Consider the following 19,560-nt stretch of genomic DNA (forward strand, 5'->3'; position numbering starts at 1 on the left):
TTATACATTCTGTGCTCTAAGGATCTTTCTTTGTAACTCTCCCATTCTGGATCCTAAAATTCCCTCAAGCCCTAACATTCTCTGTCCTAATAAACACTTTATGCATTCTACATTATAAGGTTTTTTCTACCTTTATCATTTAGTGCCCATGCTTTAACATTCTGCATTTTAGCACTTCTCCCAGCTCTAACATTCTACATTTTAAGTTCCCTTCTGGCCCCTAATACTAGCTGAGAGAGCCCAGGCCCAGCAACCACAGAAACAGAGACTAATAGCACCTCAGAGCTAGGAAGGATTTTCAGGATCATCCACCCCATGGCCTTACCTGACAAAGGGGGACACAAGACCCAGAGAGAGGAACCCGGTCTGAGGTCACACACTGAATGAAGGGCGCAGCTGGGACCTGAGGCTGGGTCTCTTGACCTACTTGCCTCAGCCACCGCAGAAAAGTTCTTCTTCCCACAGCCCCTGGGACCCTGGATGACATCTGCCAAGGCCCACGAGAGAGCCCGAGCGGTGAACAGCAATGTCTTCCTGCTGAACTGCACACTCCAGACCCCTCTTTTCTTTACCAGTTTCATAGAGCAGGTCTTGAACTTCTTGGTGGAGTCTAATGAACAGCTGACCTTCGAACACAACCGAGGGCACTATTTTGTGGGTACCTGCCTCACAAGAGGGTCTGTGTATATCCATTAGCATCCATGCATGTCTGCTTGTTTCTGAATATGTCATCTGTGAGTGTCTGAGGGCATTATTTGTGTGTGTGTGTGTGTGTGTGTGTATTTGGTATGTTAGAGCTAGAAGAGACTGGCCAGATTTTCTAGTCTAATCCTGACTTGTGATAGAGAAGAAAACTGAGACCCACAGAGAGGAATTGACCAGAAATAGAACTGAAGCATCCTGAACTCTCCTGCTGTCTCCATATACACACACTTATCTGTGTTTGTGTGTATATCTGTGTCAGTTCTAGTCAGTTCAACATCCATTTGTTTAGAAAGGACTGACTGTGTACAGAGCAGTGCACCTTCATTCTCAGAGGACCATGACATCAAGATGATGACATGACTTGCAGTTGACTTTGATTTGAGTGAGGGAGGGCTGTGCAAGGTCACCAACCTCACCTTCTCCTCCTGAGCCATCTGGGTCCAGTGGCCTAATATTCATCAAGATGACTAGAGATGGCCCAAGATGCAATGGGAGACCCTGGCCCTTTCAGGCCTAGGACTTATAGCATTCTCACTTTGAGAGAGATACACCCATTCAATGAATAGACTTCTTTAAGTAGTTTCTCAAGGGATGGCCCCTTTAATAAAAAAAAGAATCAAACTGGGAGGGGAAGACCCTCTGTGTTCCTGGGTAAAAGAGAAACAATTACTATTTAGTATTTATATCCACTCTTTGCTAGATGAGTGGGGACTTGCTGCCAGTCTATGAACTCTAGAGTGAACTGGGTTTGAGGCTTGATCTTTGAGCAAGTAAACCCAGAGGTAAAAAGTCACCTTTTGGCCATGGAGTGTACCTTCCCCTGGGTAGAACAGTGCACCATTAGCCATGGGGGGGGAAGATATGAACTATTAGGATGATATAGTCCTGTAGGGGGAGAGAAGACACCTACATGAATAAATATAACACCTAGTTAGGTAGCAGAGAAGCACTAGGTGAGTGCATTAGGTGAGGTCAGAGGAGGAAGTCATTCTCTACCCCAAGGTGGGGAAATCAGAGGGCTTCCTGGAAGAGATGGCACTTAGGCAGGTTTTAAAGGCTGTTTGAAATTCAATATGCAAAGAAAGGGAAAGAAGAATTCCATCCCTACGACATAAGTGTGCCACTGAGAAAGCGTAGGGTGTATGCCTAACAGACTTCAGGTCAGTTTGACTGACTGGATGGATGCATGGAATAAGTATTTATTTTGTCATTCAGTCCTTTCAGCTGTGCCTGATTCTTCATGACCCCATCTGGGGTTTTCTTGGCAAAGATACTGAAGTAGTTTGCCATTTCCTTCTCTGGCTCATTTTACAGATAAGGAAACTAAGGGAAACAGGATGAAGTGACTTGCCCAGGGTCACACAGCTAGTAAGTGTCTGAGGCCAGATTTGAACTCAGAAAGATGAGTCAATATGGATAAGCTTTTGTTAATTTACTGAGCAAGGCAGAAAGCCCTGGTTTCAGATCCTGCCTCTGATCCTTGTGAGCTCTGTAACTGACCAAATCCCTGAAATTCTCATCCTCAGCTTCTTCAGCTGTAAAATGGGCATATTAAACTCAGCAGCATATGAGACCCAACTGTGCTCTGTGATTCTGTCCAACAGACAATTTTTGGCTTCCCCACGTTTGGTCTTCTGCTGGGACGGCTCATTCTTCGAATATGCGACCCAGATGAAGAGATCGGCAATGAAGCCCTGGACGGCGTCATCATCCTTTACACCATCCTGGAGCTCCAGAAGAGTATGTGATGGGATCAGAGCCCAAGGAAGCTCCCTCCTACCCACAAATAGCATCAGGTCCTTAGCTCTCCTGAGTATAGGGGATCTCCTTGAACATTATGGATGTTGGAACATGGAACAGCAACTGGAAGGGAAGAGCACACACCATGAGAGAACCTAGAGCGTTAGGGCTGGAAGAGACCTTAGGACATAATTAAGAAAATAGAGTATCAGAGCTAGGAGTGGACAGTGTCCGCCAAGACCGTCTAGCCCAATGCTTCCGCTAAATCAATGCCCAATCTAATGCAGCCCCATTCTAGCAGCTCAGCTCTCTCCACCTGTTTCCTCATCTGTAGAATGAGGATTCTGAGCCAGAGAGATGATCCTTAAGGACCTTTCTCAACTCTGACCTCCTGGGCAGCATCCTGAAGGCTCCCAGAAAAGATGGCAGCAGGGATGACCTGGATCCCTGGGCTTCGGGGCCCGCTGACCCTGCCCAGCTCCTAGGAAGACTGGACAGGCTGAGCTGGGGTGGGGGTGGGGACACTGTCTAAGAGGAAAGTTCCATCTCTCCCTCTTCTTCTAGGGCATTTAGATAAGGAAGAGACCAACAAGCATGAGCTGCACAAGAGCAACAAGCGGTTTCTAGGCCCCTACAACCCCATCAGCCCCTGCCAAAACATCCTGAGAGTGATCGCGGTAACTAGGCAAGGGGGAGGGGGGAGCTGGTGGTGGAGCCATCGAGCAACGAGAGCTAATGAAGTGTCTGCTGTGTGCTGGTCAATGGAACAATGCTTGTTCTCCAGGGGCTTACATCCTATTGATCCAGGGCCTTAGTGTGAGTGACCAGGGCTTTGCCTCCAGGGTGTGTGTGTGTGTGTGTGTGTGTGTGTGTGTGTGTGTGTGTGTGTGTGTGTGTGTGTGCGTGTGTGTGTGTGCGTGTGTGTCTATGTGTGTATGTGCATATGTGTATGTGTGTATATGTGTGTCTGTGTATGTATGTGTATGTGTGTACATGTATGTGTATGTGTGTGTGTGTGTGCGTGCGCATACATGTACACAAGCTTCCTCCCTGACCTAGTAGTCCCTCCCTAAGACTATTCTCTGGACATAACCGGTCTCCCTGCACTCCTGATCTCCATCAGACCCCTCCACACATTGCAGGGCTGAGGAGTGAGAGGGAGGTGCTATCAGCCTTAGGGGCATAACACTCAGTGGGTGGTGTGGCTGGAGCTTGTTGTACCCAGGATGGATTCCTTGCCCGACCAGGGAATATCCTCCCTCCTCACCTTTACCTCCTGGCTTCCCTGGCTACCTTCAAGACCCTGCTCAACTCTTACCTTCTGCAAGAATGGCAGGGGTGGAGGTGGGAGTGGGTCTGTCCTCTGTAACAATGGACCTCAGAAGCTGCCTAAACCAAGAGCTCCCTCTTCAACATCCTAGCAAGTAGATAGAACATTGATTAAGCCAAACACTGTGCTAAACTCTGGGAATATAGATACAAGTAAAATGAGTGACAGTCCCCGCTTTCAATGAACTTGTATTGTAACGGGGACATTAAAAGGAGCTGAAAAGTGGTGTCAGGTGAAAAGGTCTCAGAAGTAGCCCAGAAGTCGTGGGCTGGGCCAGGTTGGGAGTGATCATTCTTGCCCTCCTGGACCATCCCTAATGATACGGAACTCTGTTTTTGAATAGTTCCCTGGTTGCTTCTGGGGCCTTGTATTTAACTTCCAGGAAAATAGATTAATTCTTGAAAATAACTTATAACTATGCACATTTGTTACAAGGGTTTTGTTTTTCTCTCTTTTTCATTGTGGAGGGAGGGGGTGAGGAGAGAAAGCAGATTTTTGTTCATTAAAAATATGATAAACATTTAAAAAGAATAACCAATAGCTCTCTTGGCTTTTGCACCCTCCCACTTAGATGTATCATTTTAGTTTCTTTTTCCATTTATCCAGAAAGAACTCAGTCTCTTACGAATGAGGGTAAATGCAGCTATGTGTAAAAATGCATAAAAATGAATGCAAAGTAGGATTGTAACTCTAAGTGGCAGGACACTTAGCCACTCTTGATAGAGCTGAGTGTTCAGCTACCCACCCTGTTTACTGTCACCCTGATTCCCAAAGGTCAGTAGGAAGGGAGTGTCCTTAACCATCCTTGGTCTCAGAGTTAGAAAAGAAAAGGAAGGGAAACAAACCATTTCACCCCACTCCCTGGTCCTGATCTCCATGCTCTCGGAAAGAAAGCATAGACTGTCAATAGTCTGTCCTCACTCTGTCCTCAGGCATCTGTATCTCTGATTTTCTTCCCTTTGCAGTCATAGCTACATCACAGGAGTGTGTGCAGTCAGACAGAAGTTTTAATCTCCCCCTGCCCCCACTGTGGCTGCTCCAGCTCTGAATGCTATCTCTCTTTGTTACCTAAGATACAAAAAATGTTGTGGTGGAGGATCTGCCTCTTTTCAACATATACTCCTTGGGTCTAATTCTTTCCACTGGTGCCAAGTGGAATAAAGCTAACTTTCTGCATGTGTCAATGCATTTCAGGAATTTGGAGACTTTCTTGGACCCCAACAAGTAAAAGACCTGCTCCTGGCTGCTTTGGAAGGTCTGAGGGATGATCAGGAGACCCCTTCAAAGGACACAGCCGAGATGATGCAGTTGGCTTCTGAGGTCACCCTGAGCTCGGTTCTGGAGTGGTATAGACACAGGGTATTAGACGTGGTAAGAAGGCTGCCAGAGAAAGTACTACAGAGAGGGAGGCAGTCCCAAGGGCAGGGATTCCCAACCCTCCCCTTTCCTACCTCCACTCCATCTTTGGGTGATCTGACCCCTGGACAGCTCCCTTGGGTCACCAATGGGGCAGAAATGGGAAGATTGGAGAGGAGACCTTTTGACTAGACATTTGGAAGGCAGCAGAGCCCAGGGGTGCCCCCTTCTCCCTTCCCTTTCTCCCCTCGGGTAATATCCAGACTGGGGGCAGAAGGAGAGAACTGTTCAATGGAGGGGAGCCACCACTCTCAGGTTGGGGCCCAGAGTCTACTCCCTGAAGGAGACTGTGCAGTAACCTCCGATTTCCTCCTGTCTCACCTTCTCTTTGTTCTGTCTTTGATTCCTTCCCCTTCTCTCCTGTCCTTACTAATCACTCTCCTTTCACCGTGTTCCTTTGGACCTTTTGTCCTTTTCCCTGTCATCACTCTACTCCCCTATCCCTGTTCCCTTATTTGTCCCTTTTTCCTTCTATCTTTTTCTTCTCTGCCTTCTCTACTTGGCTTTCCTTGGGTTCTCCCCTTGCCTCCTCCCAACTTCCTCTCCTCTTCCTTCCCTTTTTTCTCTCCTCTTCTATTGTCTCTTCCTCTCTTTTCTTTTCTCTTTTCATTTCTCTTCATCCTTATCCCTCTCCTCTCCACTTTTCTGCTGCCATCCTTTCTCTTCTCTCTCTTCCCTTCTGTCCCTCTCCTTTCCCCTTCTCTCTTCTCTCCTCTTTCTTCCCCTTTGTCCCTCTCCTCCCTTCCTCTCTCTTGTCCATTTCTATTACTCTTCTCCCTTTCTTTTTTCTCCTTTCTTCCACCTGGTTCCTCTTTCTCCTTCTCCATTTTCCCTTTCTCCCCATTCTCCCTTCTCTCCTCTCCTCCTCTGTCCCCCTTTCTTCTCTCCTCCCCTATTTTCCTCTCTTCCCCTCTGTTCCTTCCTCTCCCCTCCTGTCTTTCATCTTTTTTCCTTTGTTCTCTCCTTTTCTTTCTTCCACTTCATTCCACTCTCTCTTCTCTCTTTTCCTCTCTTCTATTTTCTATCCTTTCTGCTCTCTTCCTCTTTTTTCCTTCTTTGTTTTTCTTTCTCTTCCTCCCCTCTCCTGTCTTCCTTTCCCCTCCTACCTTCTCTCTCTTCTCTCCCTTTATGTCCCACTCTTTTTCCTTTTTCCTCTCTCTTCTGTCTGCCTGCACTCCTCTATTTCTGCCTCCCATTTTCCTTCAGATACCAGACATCATGAGTGGCATCTATGTGCATCTAAGTGCCATCCATGAGCCACGAGCCCGGGAAGTTGCCCTGTTGCCAATCTCCCTCCTGGCCAGTTCCTTCATGACTGAAGTGGTCATTGCTCTGCTCATGTGTCCCCTCCCACTGGACAGGTATCAGTCAAGGGGGCTGGGGCAGGGCCTCAGCCTGAGGTGCCTCCACAACCTTTATCTGAAAGAATTAGGTTTTCTCCTTCTATAGCCTCAGTTGCCTCAATTGTCAAATGAGGAATAAGCTCTACCTCAAATGGGATTAAACCACTTGTTCTGAGTCAGGCAGCTATTGGGTGGCAGAGCTAAATAGTACTATGTAGATGTGAGTCATTATGATCCACTATACTTATTATCTTTGAAAATAACTCATAGAATATTCATAACATTAGTGGTGAGGACCAAGTCAGGGCCAGCTTTACCCTGTTGTCTTCCCCACTGAATCCTTGGTGATGGAAGTGACCAGACAGGAATGGGATTGGGTTAGAACTAGAGTAACCTGTGTTTAAATGATCTTTCATGCCCAGTTCTTTGGGAAGATCACTGAGTAAGGATCCTAGAGTCATACACATTTTGAAATTTAAGAGTTTGAAGAAACTTGAGAGTTCACTTGATTCAACTCCCTGTCTTATATATGTATCCTCTCTCTGAGAAATAGTCACCCAGCTGCTGCTTGAACACCTTCACTGAAGAGGAACTCACTACCTGTCTCCCAAAGAAGCCCATTCCAATTTGTATTGAACTATATCTACCCATGACCCCCGATGATTGCCACTCCCCATTTTGTCCCATTTCTTTCCCATCCATCTGGATTTCGTTGGCAAGTGGGTGGATTCACACCACCTTCATGACTTGAATTTGCACCCTCATAGCAATGGAGCAGAGATGTGGAGGCAGCTAATTCTTCGGAAACCCAGTTGTGACATTCGGGACCTTCTGGAGCTGCTCCTGACCAGTCTGAAAGAGAAGCCCATCACCAAGAAGGGTCGGGCCTCCATTGTACCCCTGGCGGTAAGGACTCTGTATTCATTCCTCAATCTCTTCATCTCTTCTTTCACTTACTCAGTCAGCTTTCCTTATAGTCTGATTTTCACTGCCATATATTGCTACTGGAAAAAAACCATAGATGGCTTTGATCATACAGACTTTGGTCAGCAAGGTGATATCTCTTGTTTTTTGTCTGCTGTTCAGATATTTTCCATAGCTTTCCTTCTAAGGAGCAAGTGTTTTTTAATTGCATGGCTGCAGTCGCTATCTTCAGTGATCTTTGAGCCCGAGAAATTAAAATATGACACAGTTTCCATTCCTCCTCTCTCTGTCTGCCAGAAAGTGATGGGACCAGTTGCCAAGATCTTAGTTTTTTAAATTTTGAATTTTTAGCCAGCTTTAACACCCTTCTCTTTCACCTTCATCAAGAGACTTTTTAATTTCTCTTAACTTTCTGCCATCAAAATGATATCGTCTACATATCTCAGATTGTTGATATTTCTCCAATCAACCTTATTTTGTGTAGTATTGGAATTAATTCTTTAAATGTTTGGTAGAATTTGCTTATAAATCCATCTGGTCCTGGGGTTTGTTTCTTTGTGAATTCATTTATGACTTGTTCAATTTTTTAACATTATATTTTAATTTTTTTCAATCAGCAAAAATTTACCTTCTCACCCTCTCCCATTCCTCCAACTTGAGAACTAAAGAAAAACAGACTCCTTTACAAAGAATATATAGTCAATCAAAACAAATTTCCCAAAGATCATGTTAAAAAATCTTCCTCTTATTCTGCAGTCTGAGTTCTTCCTCTGTCTATCAGGAGCTGAGTAGTCTTTTTCATCATTAGTTATGTGGAATCTTGGTTGATCACTGCATTGATAAGAGCTGTTAATTCTTTTGAAATTGTTTGCATTGACCATATTGCTGTCATTGTATACGTCGTTCTTCTGGTTCTATACGCTTCTTTGTCCATCAGTTCATACAAGTCTTCCAGGTTTCTCTGGAAAATCATCCATCTTCATCACTTTGTGCAACTCACTAATATTCCATCACATTTATATGCCATAACTTGTTTATCCATTCTCCAGCTTATGGGCACTCCCCTTAGTTTCTCATTCCTTCTTATCTCAAGAGAGCTTAAAACTTTTTATACATCATTAGATTGTTTTGTTTTGGTCCAATATCTCTCTTATTCTGCCTTCCCCCTAATTCTCCCTCCCCTCCTTCTCTCCTTTACCTCCAATTTCCCTATTGAATGAAATGTATTTCTGTCCCCAACTGTGTATGTATGTTCTTCCTTCCTTTACTTCATCTGACTTGCCCAACATCCTTTAACCCATTAGTTGGACTGGTATCACCCAACCAATATTGTTTACATACATATTCAGCTTAATGTACTGAGTCTTTAGACAAAGAGAGGAGAAAATTCAGAATCTTGTGGCTTGCCTCTTCCTCTAAGCCCTCAGCTGAGAGAGACATTTCTGGAGCCCCTGGAGGCTGGGATCCTCTTTGCTTCCCTCAGATAGATATTGTGGTTAGGTGGGCCCTCCCCAGAGGTTCACAGGGCCTTACACTTTGACCTAGTAGAGAAAGGCTGAAGTCATCAAAACTTGTTCAGTGACCTGGCCTCCCCTAGAGAGGGACAGGGTATTTACTGGGGCAGTGGGGGAGGAGAGCTTAGTGAGCTATGAAAGACAACCTTGGACTTCACCTTCCTCCCCTACTAGGCAGCCAGTGGCCTGTGCGAGCTCCTCTCCGTCAACAGCTGTGTGGGCCGAGTGAGACGCATCTACCCCCAGCTGCTGCTTGCTTTGTTGGTCCAGGTCCATTACCACATTGGCCTGAATTTGCCTAGCAACAACTGTAACTTCACGAATTGCTCAAGCTCCATCTTCATCCCTGTCCGGTACTCTCTACTCCTGTTACCAAACCTGAGTTCCAACAAACCACCCTTTAGATTTGGCAATACAAGGGTAAACAGAAGCACAGTTAGATAATCTGCTAATTCTTCATTTCCTTCCTCTGAACATAAGCTTATAAAACATGTATAAAACATGCCAAATTATTTGGGGGTCAGGGGTGGAGGGCAAGAACTGATCACAAGATTTGGAATGGGAAAAGATCTTAGAGACAATCTAATTATTTTCCAGATAAAACTATAGTCCAGAGGGAAGGGACTTACCCAACCTTGCACAGGTAGTAAGTAACAGAAATCTGAACCTATGAGATCTGTACATAAAATACTTTGCAAACGTTATATTACTACTTAAATGTCATCTCTTAATGATTATCCCCTTACCTAGCTGCCTCTCATCCTAAGTTGGAGCAAGTTAACACAGTATGTGTAGATAATAGGTAGAGTGACTAGCGTAAGGTAATTTCCTGGAATTGCTGCCCCCTCCCCCCCCCATTTTGGCTAAAGTATCTGGAGGAAATTGGCAAGGGAAGCTGGGTTCCTTCATTGATGGGTGGTTGGATGTCGGTAAGTCCCTTCTAACCCTGAGATTTGATGAACTTTTCATCTAGGTCAGCAGCTGGATGTGATTCATTTGCTTCTGGCAGCTTCAACTAAACTCACTCGCATTTTCATGAACACATGTCAGATTTACAAAATGTTTTTCCCCAACAGCCCAGGTATGCGTGCAGTGTAAGTGTAGCATCCCATCAGTACTCACACTGGTTAGGTCCTGAGAGAATGACTGCTCACTCGGAGCCTAGGAGTAACCCTAACATATTCATGAGCCCTCACTTTTGTACTTCTCATTTCACAGACAAAGAAATATTGTCATAAAAGGGAAGTGACCAGCTCTAGGTCACACAGCTAGTAACCAACAGTTTGGACTCAAACTCAAAATCCATGGAGTCTAAAGCCAAATGGGAAAACGAATACATTTAAGCCATAAGGTACCTTAGGAGCTACCAAATCCAACTCTGAGGCTTAGAGAGATGAAATACTTTGCCCAGGGTCATGCATCTAGTAAACTTCAGAAGTGAGATTTGAACTCGGGTCTTCCCGGTTTCATGGCCAGCACTCTAAACACCACCCAGTGTTTCATCCTGGGTGACACAGGAGTCTTAGAACTAGGTGGTTGGAAGAGGGTGTGGGCAAACCTAAAGGACACAGCTTTGCCACTTAGCCCCAGGACTTCAGGGCACAGCCTCTACATAGGGACAGACCACAATGCTCTAATCCCATAAATATAGATGGTCAGGTAAAAGGATGTCAGAAGGTAGATAAAGGCAGATTATAAAGATAAAAGGATGATTAATTTTGCTTCTGTTTATTCTTGAGTTTCCAAGGCTAATTTTTTTTTCCAAAACCTTGTTTTTAATGCACTAACACCCCCTAATGGAGACTTATAGTATCTAACACAGAATGTGTAATAGGTTGTAGGTAAATAAAGGGACCTGTAGTTCTGGGGTGAGGAGTCCCCTCCATTGGCATTCTGGGGCCCAGGGCCATGGCCAAGGTGACCTGGGTGGAGGTGAGGGTGTTTGGGAGGACAGAAAACCTCAACTTCCTCAGGGTAGAGTAAGGGTAGGTGTGATATTGGATTTCTGCTATCCCACCAGGTGGGTGGTGAAGGTGGTAAAGACTCTTTTGATGAAGATGGGTTGTTCTTACGAAGCTGCCCTGCTGGAGAGCCAAGGTGGCTGGGAGCTCATGGGTCAGGCTGAGCATCATCATCGGGGAGTCTCTCTGCTGGCCAGGTAAGCTCCCTGATCTGGCTCCAGACTCTGGGTGTTTGGGAGGGAGAGGCCAGGCTCTGGACTGAAGTCTCCCTGTACCTATAGCACACTCTAGCATACAAAGTACTCTTCTCACAACAGTCCTTGTATTTCCATAAGTATTTTTATCCCTTGTTTACATAGGAGAAAACTAAGTCTCTGTGAGGTAAAACAGCCTGTGCAAGGTCATATATCTCAGATCTGTTGACTCCTAGACCAGAGCCCTTCCCAATGCTCCACACTTTCCAAAGTACAGGTCATAACCCAGGGGCTGTGGATCAGGACAGCAGAGGACTGAGGACTGTAACCCTGGGGACTCCACTGAAAGCATTTAGGGGTATTTGGCCCAGAGGAGAGCAGACTCCGGGGGAGACACAAAATCTATCTTTAGTTCTAGGAAAACAATGTTTGCTCTTTTGTTGTCTGTCACTTACCTCGGTCACTGGCAACAGAGTAGAAGGCTGATAAGTTCTTGTTGATTGATTGACTCCAGTATTTGAAGGATTTTCATATGGAAACAGGATTAGATTTCTTCTGCTTGGCCCCATTGCTAGAAGCAATGGGTGACTTTCAAAGAGGCAATTTGGGATGGATGGAATGAAAAAAAATCTTTGTTAACAATGAGAGCTATCCCAAGGGGCCATGGAGTAGTTGGGCCTGCAGACATACCACAAGGCAGAAGTCATGGTACTATGTACCCTGAGTGCCGAGGACTGTGCTTGTGTGACTGAGGGCATTAAGAGGCATTCCCTTCATGATGCACTGCAGTGTGGTTCATTGCGTGGCACTCTGGACTGGGAGGTAGGGTGAGTCTAGGCTCTGGCACCAAGTCAGAATGACAGAATCTCCCCCAAGCACTCAAAGATGATGAACAGGAATGTCCCACAATCCCTGTGACCCTCCCTTAAAGACTTTCTCTGATGGAGAGCCCACTAGAATTATGGAGGCAACTGATTCTATTTTTGGACAGTTCTCATTATCTGGAAGTCTCTTCCTAATGTCCTGTCTAAACCAACATATTGTTTTATTCTTTGACTGTGTATCCTATGTGCCTAAAACAGTCCCTGGCACTTAGTAGGACCTTAATATATGCTTGTTGACTGATTGACACAATCTGACTTTCTACCTTTTACCCGTTTGTCCTTGTTCCTCCTTCTGGGGCCAAGTAGGATAAGGCTGATCTCTTTTGTACCAGAAAGCCTTTCAGATCATTGAATAGTCCAGTCCTGTCACCCCTCTGCCCCCCTTCTCTTTTCTAGGCTGAAGAAGGGGGATTAGTCTTGTTCTGTTGGGCGCCTGAGGGCAGAATCATGAGCAGTTGTGAGGAAGAGAGGGAGGGAGAGGAGAGGGAGAGTTCAGCTCAACACGGTGAAAACTTCATAGCAATTAGAGCTTCCCAAGGGAGGTAGTACTCTTGGGATAGTAGCCAAGCTAAAGTCCGATGCCTTCTGTCAGGGACGTTAATGTAGAATCAGGTTTACATGCTGGAAGGTATCTTGGAGGCCATCTGGTGGATGAGCCCTGTAGAGGTCAAGTGATTTTATCAGGGTCACAGAAATGGTAAATGGCCAGGACCTCTGACTCCATTTCCTACTCTGGTAGCAGAAGAAGGGGAGCACAGGGTGATTCCTCCATGGGACCTCAGAGTCCATTCCAGCTCTGAGATTCACAGCAACAGGAATTAGGGAATTGCTTCTAAGGGCACATGATCAGACAACAGATGAAGGGCTGCCAGGAATTTAGAGAATCAGGAATTCTGAAAGGCTTCCTGGAGAAGGTGGCCGTTTGAGTTGATCCTTTGTTGACTTGGCTGAAAGATGAGGGATAGACATCCACAGGGTCATAAGGTCATCGAATCATCAGATTTAGAGATGGAAGAGACCATTGAGCCCATTTTACAGATGAGGACATCCCCTCTTAATGATGATGGGACTGGCCTGGCTTCCCACCTCCCACTAACTGAGAGAGCTCCCCAACTCTGTATCCCCCACTTTAATCCCCAGGGCCATGGTGCATTATTCCTGCCAAGAACTCTGTCGGGTGCTTTATCTGCTGATTCCATTCCTGGAAAGAGGGGATGAGAAACACAAGATCACTGCCACTGCATTCTTCGTGGAGGTAAACCCGGGTTCGGGCCATGAGAGAGTCAAAAGGTAGTTATTAAGCACCTACTATGTGCTAGGCCCTAAGTTAAGTGCTAGAGATACAAAGAAAGGCAAAAAACAGACACTGCCCTCAAGGAACTCACAGTCTGATGGCTGTAATAGGAGTGAAACCCCCCACATTGGGGTCTCCCCACTCAGAGCACCCTGGGGAAAGTGGAACTTTGAGAAATCACAATAATGCGGTAACGTATTTTTTAATGCTTTAAACAGTTATACAGGGATAGGGATGGAACCTCTGACTTCATTGGGATAGAGAATTTCCCAGGGAGAAACTCCCCTTCCCAATCACAGGTCAACCCCTTTTCTGTATCACTGAGCCTCAGAGAACTTCCTGGAGTCCTAAGAGATTAAGTGACTTGTCCAGGGTGGCACAGTCAGAATGTATCAAGGCAGGACTTGAACCCGGGTCTTTTTAGCTGACTAGAGATCTATTATTCTGCATTGTCTCCTATATGTGTGTGTGTGTGTGTGTGTGTGTGTGTGTGTGTGAAATAATAGTTTATTTGTAGTTCCAGTCACACATATGAGTTTTACATGTGCTATGATACCTCATAAACTCATCTATGTGTTATATAGAGTTTATATAGTTATAAATGTAATTCTTGATCTATATATAGTCATATGAATTTTATATGCAAAATGGGCCCAACCAATCGAGCTATATCCCCAGAGTGTGCCCATTAGCCAGGACTCTGATATGCATATATCTATTTCTATATTAATCTCTCTATCATTTCTCTATCCACCCACCCATCCATCCATCCATCAATCCATCTACCATATATCCTACCTCTATCTACCTCTATCTCTATGTATGTATGTATCCATCCATATATTCCTCCATCTGTCTATCCACATATTCCTCTATTCCTCTCCACCTTCTCTATCCATCCATCCATCTTTCTTTCTTTCTTTCTTTCTTTCTTTCTTTCTTTCTTTCTTCCTTCCTTCCTTCCTTCCTTCCTTCCTTCCTTCCTTCCTTTCTTTCTTTCTTTCTTTCTTTCTTTCTTTCTTTCTTTCTTTCTTTCTCTCTTTCTTTCTTTCTTTCTCTCTCTCTCTCTGTCTTCCTATATGTCAGTCTGTCTGTCCATTTATCTATATTGTTATCTATCCATTCAGCTACCTATCCATCTACACAGACCTCCATCTATTTATCTGTATATCCCTCTATTTCTCCCCCTCCTCCTCATCCATCCATCCATCTATTCTTCTACCTACCTACCTACTTATACATACATCTATATGAGAGTTAGCATGGCTTAGTAGATAGAAAGGCAGCTTCGAAGCCAATAAGACTGGGGTTCAAATTCTGTTAGTGATACCTGCTGCCTTTGTGATTAGCCTAGAGGCAAATTAGTTACTCTCCCATGGCACTAGGCAACACTATATAAGACTATAAGTTATAAAGGAGGTGCTGACTAACATTGGTAGAAGGATTTCCTTACCTGAGAGTAGCTATATATATATAAGTGCAGATGAGAAAATGTCCACCCTCATATTTCTCAGATCCCTTTATCTGGCACCTTCCAGATTATGTCTTTGCTACTTAGAAAATGTGTGAGTTTTTTGTTTAGAGACACCGTCCATGGACATAGATGTCTTCTCACTTGTCACGTAATGCTGGATAATATCCTAATCTGTGTTTGCATCTTTTCTCCTATTAGACTATGAATTCCATGAAGGCAGAGCCTGCATCTTATCTAAACTTTGTATTAAGTACACAGTAGGTACTTAACAAATGTTTGAATGAATGAGGAAACTGAGGCTCAGGAAGTTTATATAGTGAATTTATATAGGGCTTTAAGGTTTATAAAGTGCTTAAGAGATTATAAAAGACCATACAGGTCATCGAGCCCATTTTATAGAGGAAACAGAGACCCAGAAAAGGGATGTGACTCGCCCAAAGTCCTTCCTCCTTCCTTTCTTTACTTGCTCCCTTCCTTTCTTTTCTCCTTTCCTTATTCTTTCCTTTTTGAAATGAGGGGAGAGGGAATAAACATTTATTCAACACCTAGAATATGCCAGGCACTATGCTAAGCATTTTACAAATATCTCATTTAATTTTCGTAGCAACAAGAGGCAGGTGGTATTGTTAACCCCATTTTATGATTTAGGAAAATGGAGGTAGATAGTTGTTAAGTCACTTGCCCAAGGTGGCAAGCTAGTAAGTATCTGAGATCAGATTTGAACTCAGGTCCTCCTGACTCTAGGTGCAGCATTCTGTCCACTTAGCCACCCAGTTGCCTGATGTTCAGTTGGTGAGACTGGGATTCTAGTTTGGACTCTGTTTCTAACTCTCTGTGTGACTTTGGTCAAGTGTCTTCCCTATCTGGGCTTCATTTTCCTTCTTTCAAAAATGGGGAGAACAATTCTTGCCATGATCCCTCCACAAGGGTGTCACTGGTCAGTCAGTCCATCAACACTGGTTAAGTACTGGAGATACAAAAAGAGGCAAAAGACAGCCCCTGCCCTCAAAGACCTTCTAGTCTAAGGGGCAGACCACGTGCAAACAAACATATGCAAAGCAACTCTACACAGGATTTCTAGGACATAATGAACAGAAGGAGGGAACTAAAATGAAGAAGGGTTGGGAAAGGCTTCCTGTACAAGGGGAGATTTCAGTTGGGACTGAAAGGGAGCTGGGGAGGTTGGTAGCCAAAGCAGACGAAGAACAGCCTTCCTAGCATGGGGGACAGCCAGAGAGAATGCCTAGAGCCCAGAGATGAAGGGTCTTATTGGTGGAACAGCAAGGGGCTGGTGTCATTAGATAGAAGACTACATGTTGTGGAGTAAGGAGAAGACTGGAAAGAGAGGAGGGGCCCGATTATGAAGGGTTTTTAATGACAAACAGAATATTTTGTGTTTTATCCTGGCAGTGATTGGAAGCTAGTGCAGTTTATAGAGTAGGCTTGAGTAGGTTTATTGATCAGACTTGAGCATTAGGAAAATCATTTTAGTGGCTGAATGGAAGACGGAGGGGAGTGGGGAGAGACTGAGGCAGGCAGACGCACCCCCAGCCTGTGTAAGGTAATGAGAGCTTGCACCAGGGTTGTCTTGGTGTCAGAGGAGAAAAGGGGACATACCTGAGAGTAATTGTGGAGGAAGAATTAGCGGCTGATTGGCTATGTGGGGTGGGGTGGAGGGGTAGTGAGAGAGACGGAGAAGTCAAAAATGACACTTTGGCTATGAGCCTGGGGGACTGGGAGGATGGTGGTGCCTTGACAGAAATGGGAAAGTCCAGTAGGGGGGAAGGTTTGGGGAAAAAGATGATGAGTTCAGTTTGGAATATGCTGAGTTTAAGATCCCCATGAAACGTCCAGTTTGAGATGTCTGAAAGGCAGTTGGAGATGGGAGGTCGGACATCAGTAGAGACTGAGCCAGGATACATGCTGGTAACTGAATCCTCAAGAGCTGATGAGACCCCCAAGTGAAGGAATATAGGCGGAGAAGAGGAGAGGGCCCAGAACAGAGCTTGGTGGGACTCTCATAGAGGGTACAATGAAGATCCGTCAAAGGAGACTGAGAGAACCAGGAATGCCAGAAACCTAGAGAGAAGAGAGGATCCAGAAGGAAAGAGAGACCTACAAGCATCAGAGGCTGCTGAAGGGTCAAGAATGAAGTTGATGAAGTTGGAAAAAAGGCCAATGGACTCGGCGACTAAGAGAGAACTGATAACTTTGGAGAGAGAAGTTAGAGTGGAATGATGAGATTGCCAGCCAGGCTGTTAAGAGTTAAGGAGAGAGAGAGAGAGAGAGAGAGGGAGAGAGAGAGAGAGAGAGAGAGAGAGAGAGAGAGAGAGAGAGAGAGAGAGAGAGAGAGAGAGAGAGAGAGAGAGGAGGGAAAGAGGAGACCAGTTGTAGCCACTTTCTCAAGGAGTAAAACCAGGAAAGCAGAAGAAATGAGGAAATGATGTCAGTTGGAGTGGAAGGATCAAGTAAAGGGGATGGTGAAAAATGTTTGGGAAAGTCCTTTGATCAGCATTGATAAACGGAAGCTCTGAAGTCCTCGTTTGAAACCAGTTGCCTGTATAAACAACAGAATTAAGTCTTGGGGTAAATAAGTATTTGAATCACTTATTCAGAAACCTCACCTCTGAGAAACATGGCAGCCCCCGGGTAGTCAAAGTAACCAAGATCCATGTTTGTTAGATCCACTGACTACGAGAGGGAAGGACCTCAGAAAACCTGTAGTCTGTATTAGCTCTGTACTTAACTCACTCAACTCCCCCCACATATAACAACATGTATGTAATAATAGTCATGTCAGGTCCCCAGAGTGTGGCTGCTTGCACCTCTCCCTCAGGGCTTGAGGACTGCCTTGAGGGGCAGTGGGTTTCTTCTACTGCCATGGGCTGGGGCACCCAATATCATGATGAACCCCCTGATTAACACCTCGGTATCAGTTTAACCAAAGAACATTAATTCTCTTTTAGAAAGGGATATTTACTGGAAAGGCACAGAGGTAAAAAAAACCCTATTCTGCCTGCCCCCCAGCAGGGAGCGTATTCTCCCTGATGCCACTTTGGTCATAGGGGAGAGAGGGCTCAAACTCTGTTGTTACAAAGCATCCACCCTTAATGAGGTCACATGCAGCCACCAGACAAGTGGGTCCCTTGCTGCAGGACATGGTATCTCTGGGAGACACACTCCTGGACTGGACCTCAGCACTGTGCTGCTTACCCCAGTGCCAGACACATAGTAGGCACAGTGTTAATTTATAATCAGTGTTTACCGATTGACTATTGATTGCTGAGGGAAAATTCTGACAGATCTTTCAAGGTCTCACAAAGCCCTCTACCAAAGGAATAAAAAGACCCAAACAGGAAGCAGTCCCACACTGGACACAGGCTTGCGCTCATGGTTTGTGGCTTGTTAGAGATGGAAAGCACTGTAGAAATCTAAGTTGTAGCAGGAAGGCCTCAAGGCTTCGAGTCAACGGTCCTGGGTGAGGGACTTGGTTCCAGCGCTGGCTAGTGGTTGACCCTGCATGAATGACTTTACTTTTCTGAACTTCAGTCTTGCACCTCCTAGTTCACAGAGACGTTGTGAGGAAATTACATTGGAAATCTTAAAGTACATCATCATCATCAGACAATTTTTAGGTGACTCTGGTGATGCTAACGAATCAGAGGGGCTTCCTGTTCCCTCCACTTCCCTTCCCCTTCCCCCTCTTTCCCTTGTTACCTCTCACTCTCCCCTTCCCTCTTTTCCTCCCCCTCCTCCTTTCTGCTTCTTCTCCTTCCTTTCTTCACTCTCCCTCTTCCTTCCTACCTCTCTATCTCTCTTTCCTCTCCCTGTCCATGTAACCCACTCCCTCCTTCTCCCTCTCCTTCTATGTCTTCCTCTCCTTCCCTCTCCCTCTTCCTGCCCTTTCCTCTATGTTTCTACCTCTCCCTCCTCTTTCCTTCTTCCTCCCCTCCCTCTGTCTCCATCTCTCCCTCCCCCTTCCCTCTTCCCTCTCTCTATTCCTCTCCTTTTTCCTCCCCTCTCCTTCCCAGCCACCAGTCCCAGGGGCAATATCCAATTATCTCCTTAGCTCCTTCGCATGGAGCAGGTGAAGAGGATTCCAGAGGAATACTCCCTGGGCCGAATGTCCGAGGGCTTGACCAATGAAGACCCTATCATGAAGGTTCTCTGTATCAGAGGCTTGGTCATTCTGGCCCACAGGTCAGAAAAGGTGAGAGAGCCAAGGGAGGAGGTAGTAACTGTTAGGATTCAGAGGGCACAGGCTAAAGTGTGAGCAGAAGCACCCGGATCCCTGGGCAGGGGGAGTCCTGTGTTCTTTTTGCTACCTAATCCACCCCCTCTCCTTTCCATGACCTTGCCTTTACCTGTTCAGAACCTCAGTATCACCATCTGTAAAGTGGGTGGCCCATCTTCCCTAGGAACCAGTACTCTTAACGATCCCAACCCAAAGCGCTAAGTTCACTCTCAGGGGAGCCCCATGCACTGGGCCAGGTGAGGATGTTTATGTCTCTCTTACAGGTGAGAAAACTGAAGACTAAAGAGATTAAGTTTTCATCATCCTCATCAACATCCTCGAGAAAAAATGCAGACCGATTCTGTGTGAGAGTTTGGGATTGGTTGTGGGGACAGAGAAGGGCGTCAGGCACGGGGCCTGTCCTCAGGGAGCTCGTACTCTGGTGGGGGAGTTGGGATAGACATCAGGCCAATGCAAGATCATCCATGCTAAGAGCTGGGCAAGCCCTTCCTTCACAGCGTGCATGTCAAAGGGATTCAGGAGGAGA

At 45.5% G+C, this 19,560-nt stretch overlaps 1 protein-coding gene across 9 annotated transcripts in view; it reads left to right on the top strand.

Annotated features, from left to right (window-relative positions):
• The window catches only part of MROH7 (maestro heat like repeat family member 7), a 67,328-nt gene that overhangs the window by 34,735 nt on the left and 13,033 nt on the right, over positions 1–19,560 (top strand). For 7 of the 9 annotated variants that reach the window (XM_072649565.1, XM_072649572.1, XM_072649566.1 and 4 more), the window contains exons 8-18: positions 466–654; positions 2,310–2,445; positions 3,010–3,122; positions 4,970–5,146; positions 6,398–6,552; positions 7,302–7,440; positions 9,147–9,325; positions 10,993–11,130; positions 13,152–13,266; positions 18,849–18,989; positions 19,298–19,378. In XM_072649565.1, the coding sequence (XP_072505666.1) occupies positions 466–654; positions 2,310–2,445; positions 3,010–3,122; positions 4,970–5,146; positions 6,398–6,552; positions 7,302–7,440; positions 9,147–9,325; positions 10,993–11,130; positions 13,152–13,266; positions 18,849–18,989; positions 19,298–19,378 (1,563 nt within the window). The remainder of the gene's footprint in view (positions 1–465; positions 655–2,309; positions 2,446–3,009; positions 3,123–4,969; positions 5,147–6,397; positions 6,553–7,301; positions 7,441–9,146; positions 9,326–10,992; positions 11,131–13,151; positions 13,267–18,848; positions 18,990–19,297; positions 19,379–19,560) is intronic. The other 2 variants (XM_072649569.1, XM_072649571.1) reach the window with 1 other exon arrangement.

Source organism: Notamacropus eugenii, chromosome 2, assembly GCF_028372415.1.
Source record: "Notamacropus eugenii isolate mMacEug1 chromosome 2, mMacEug1.pri_v2, whole genome shotgun sequence".
Classification (NCBI taxonomy): domain Eukaryota; kingdom Metazoa; phylum Chordata; class Mammalia; order Diprotodontia; family Macropodidae; genus Notamacropus; species Notamacropus eugenii.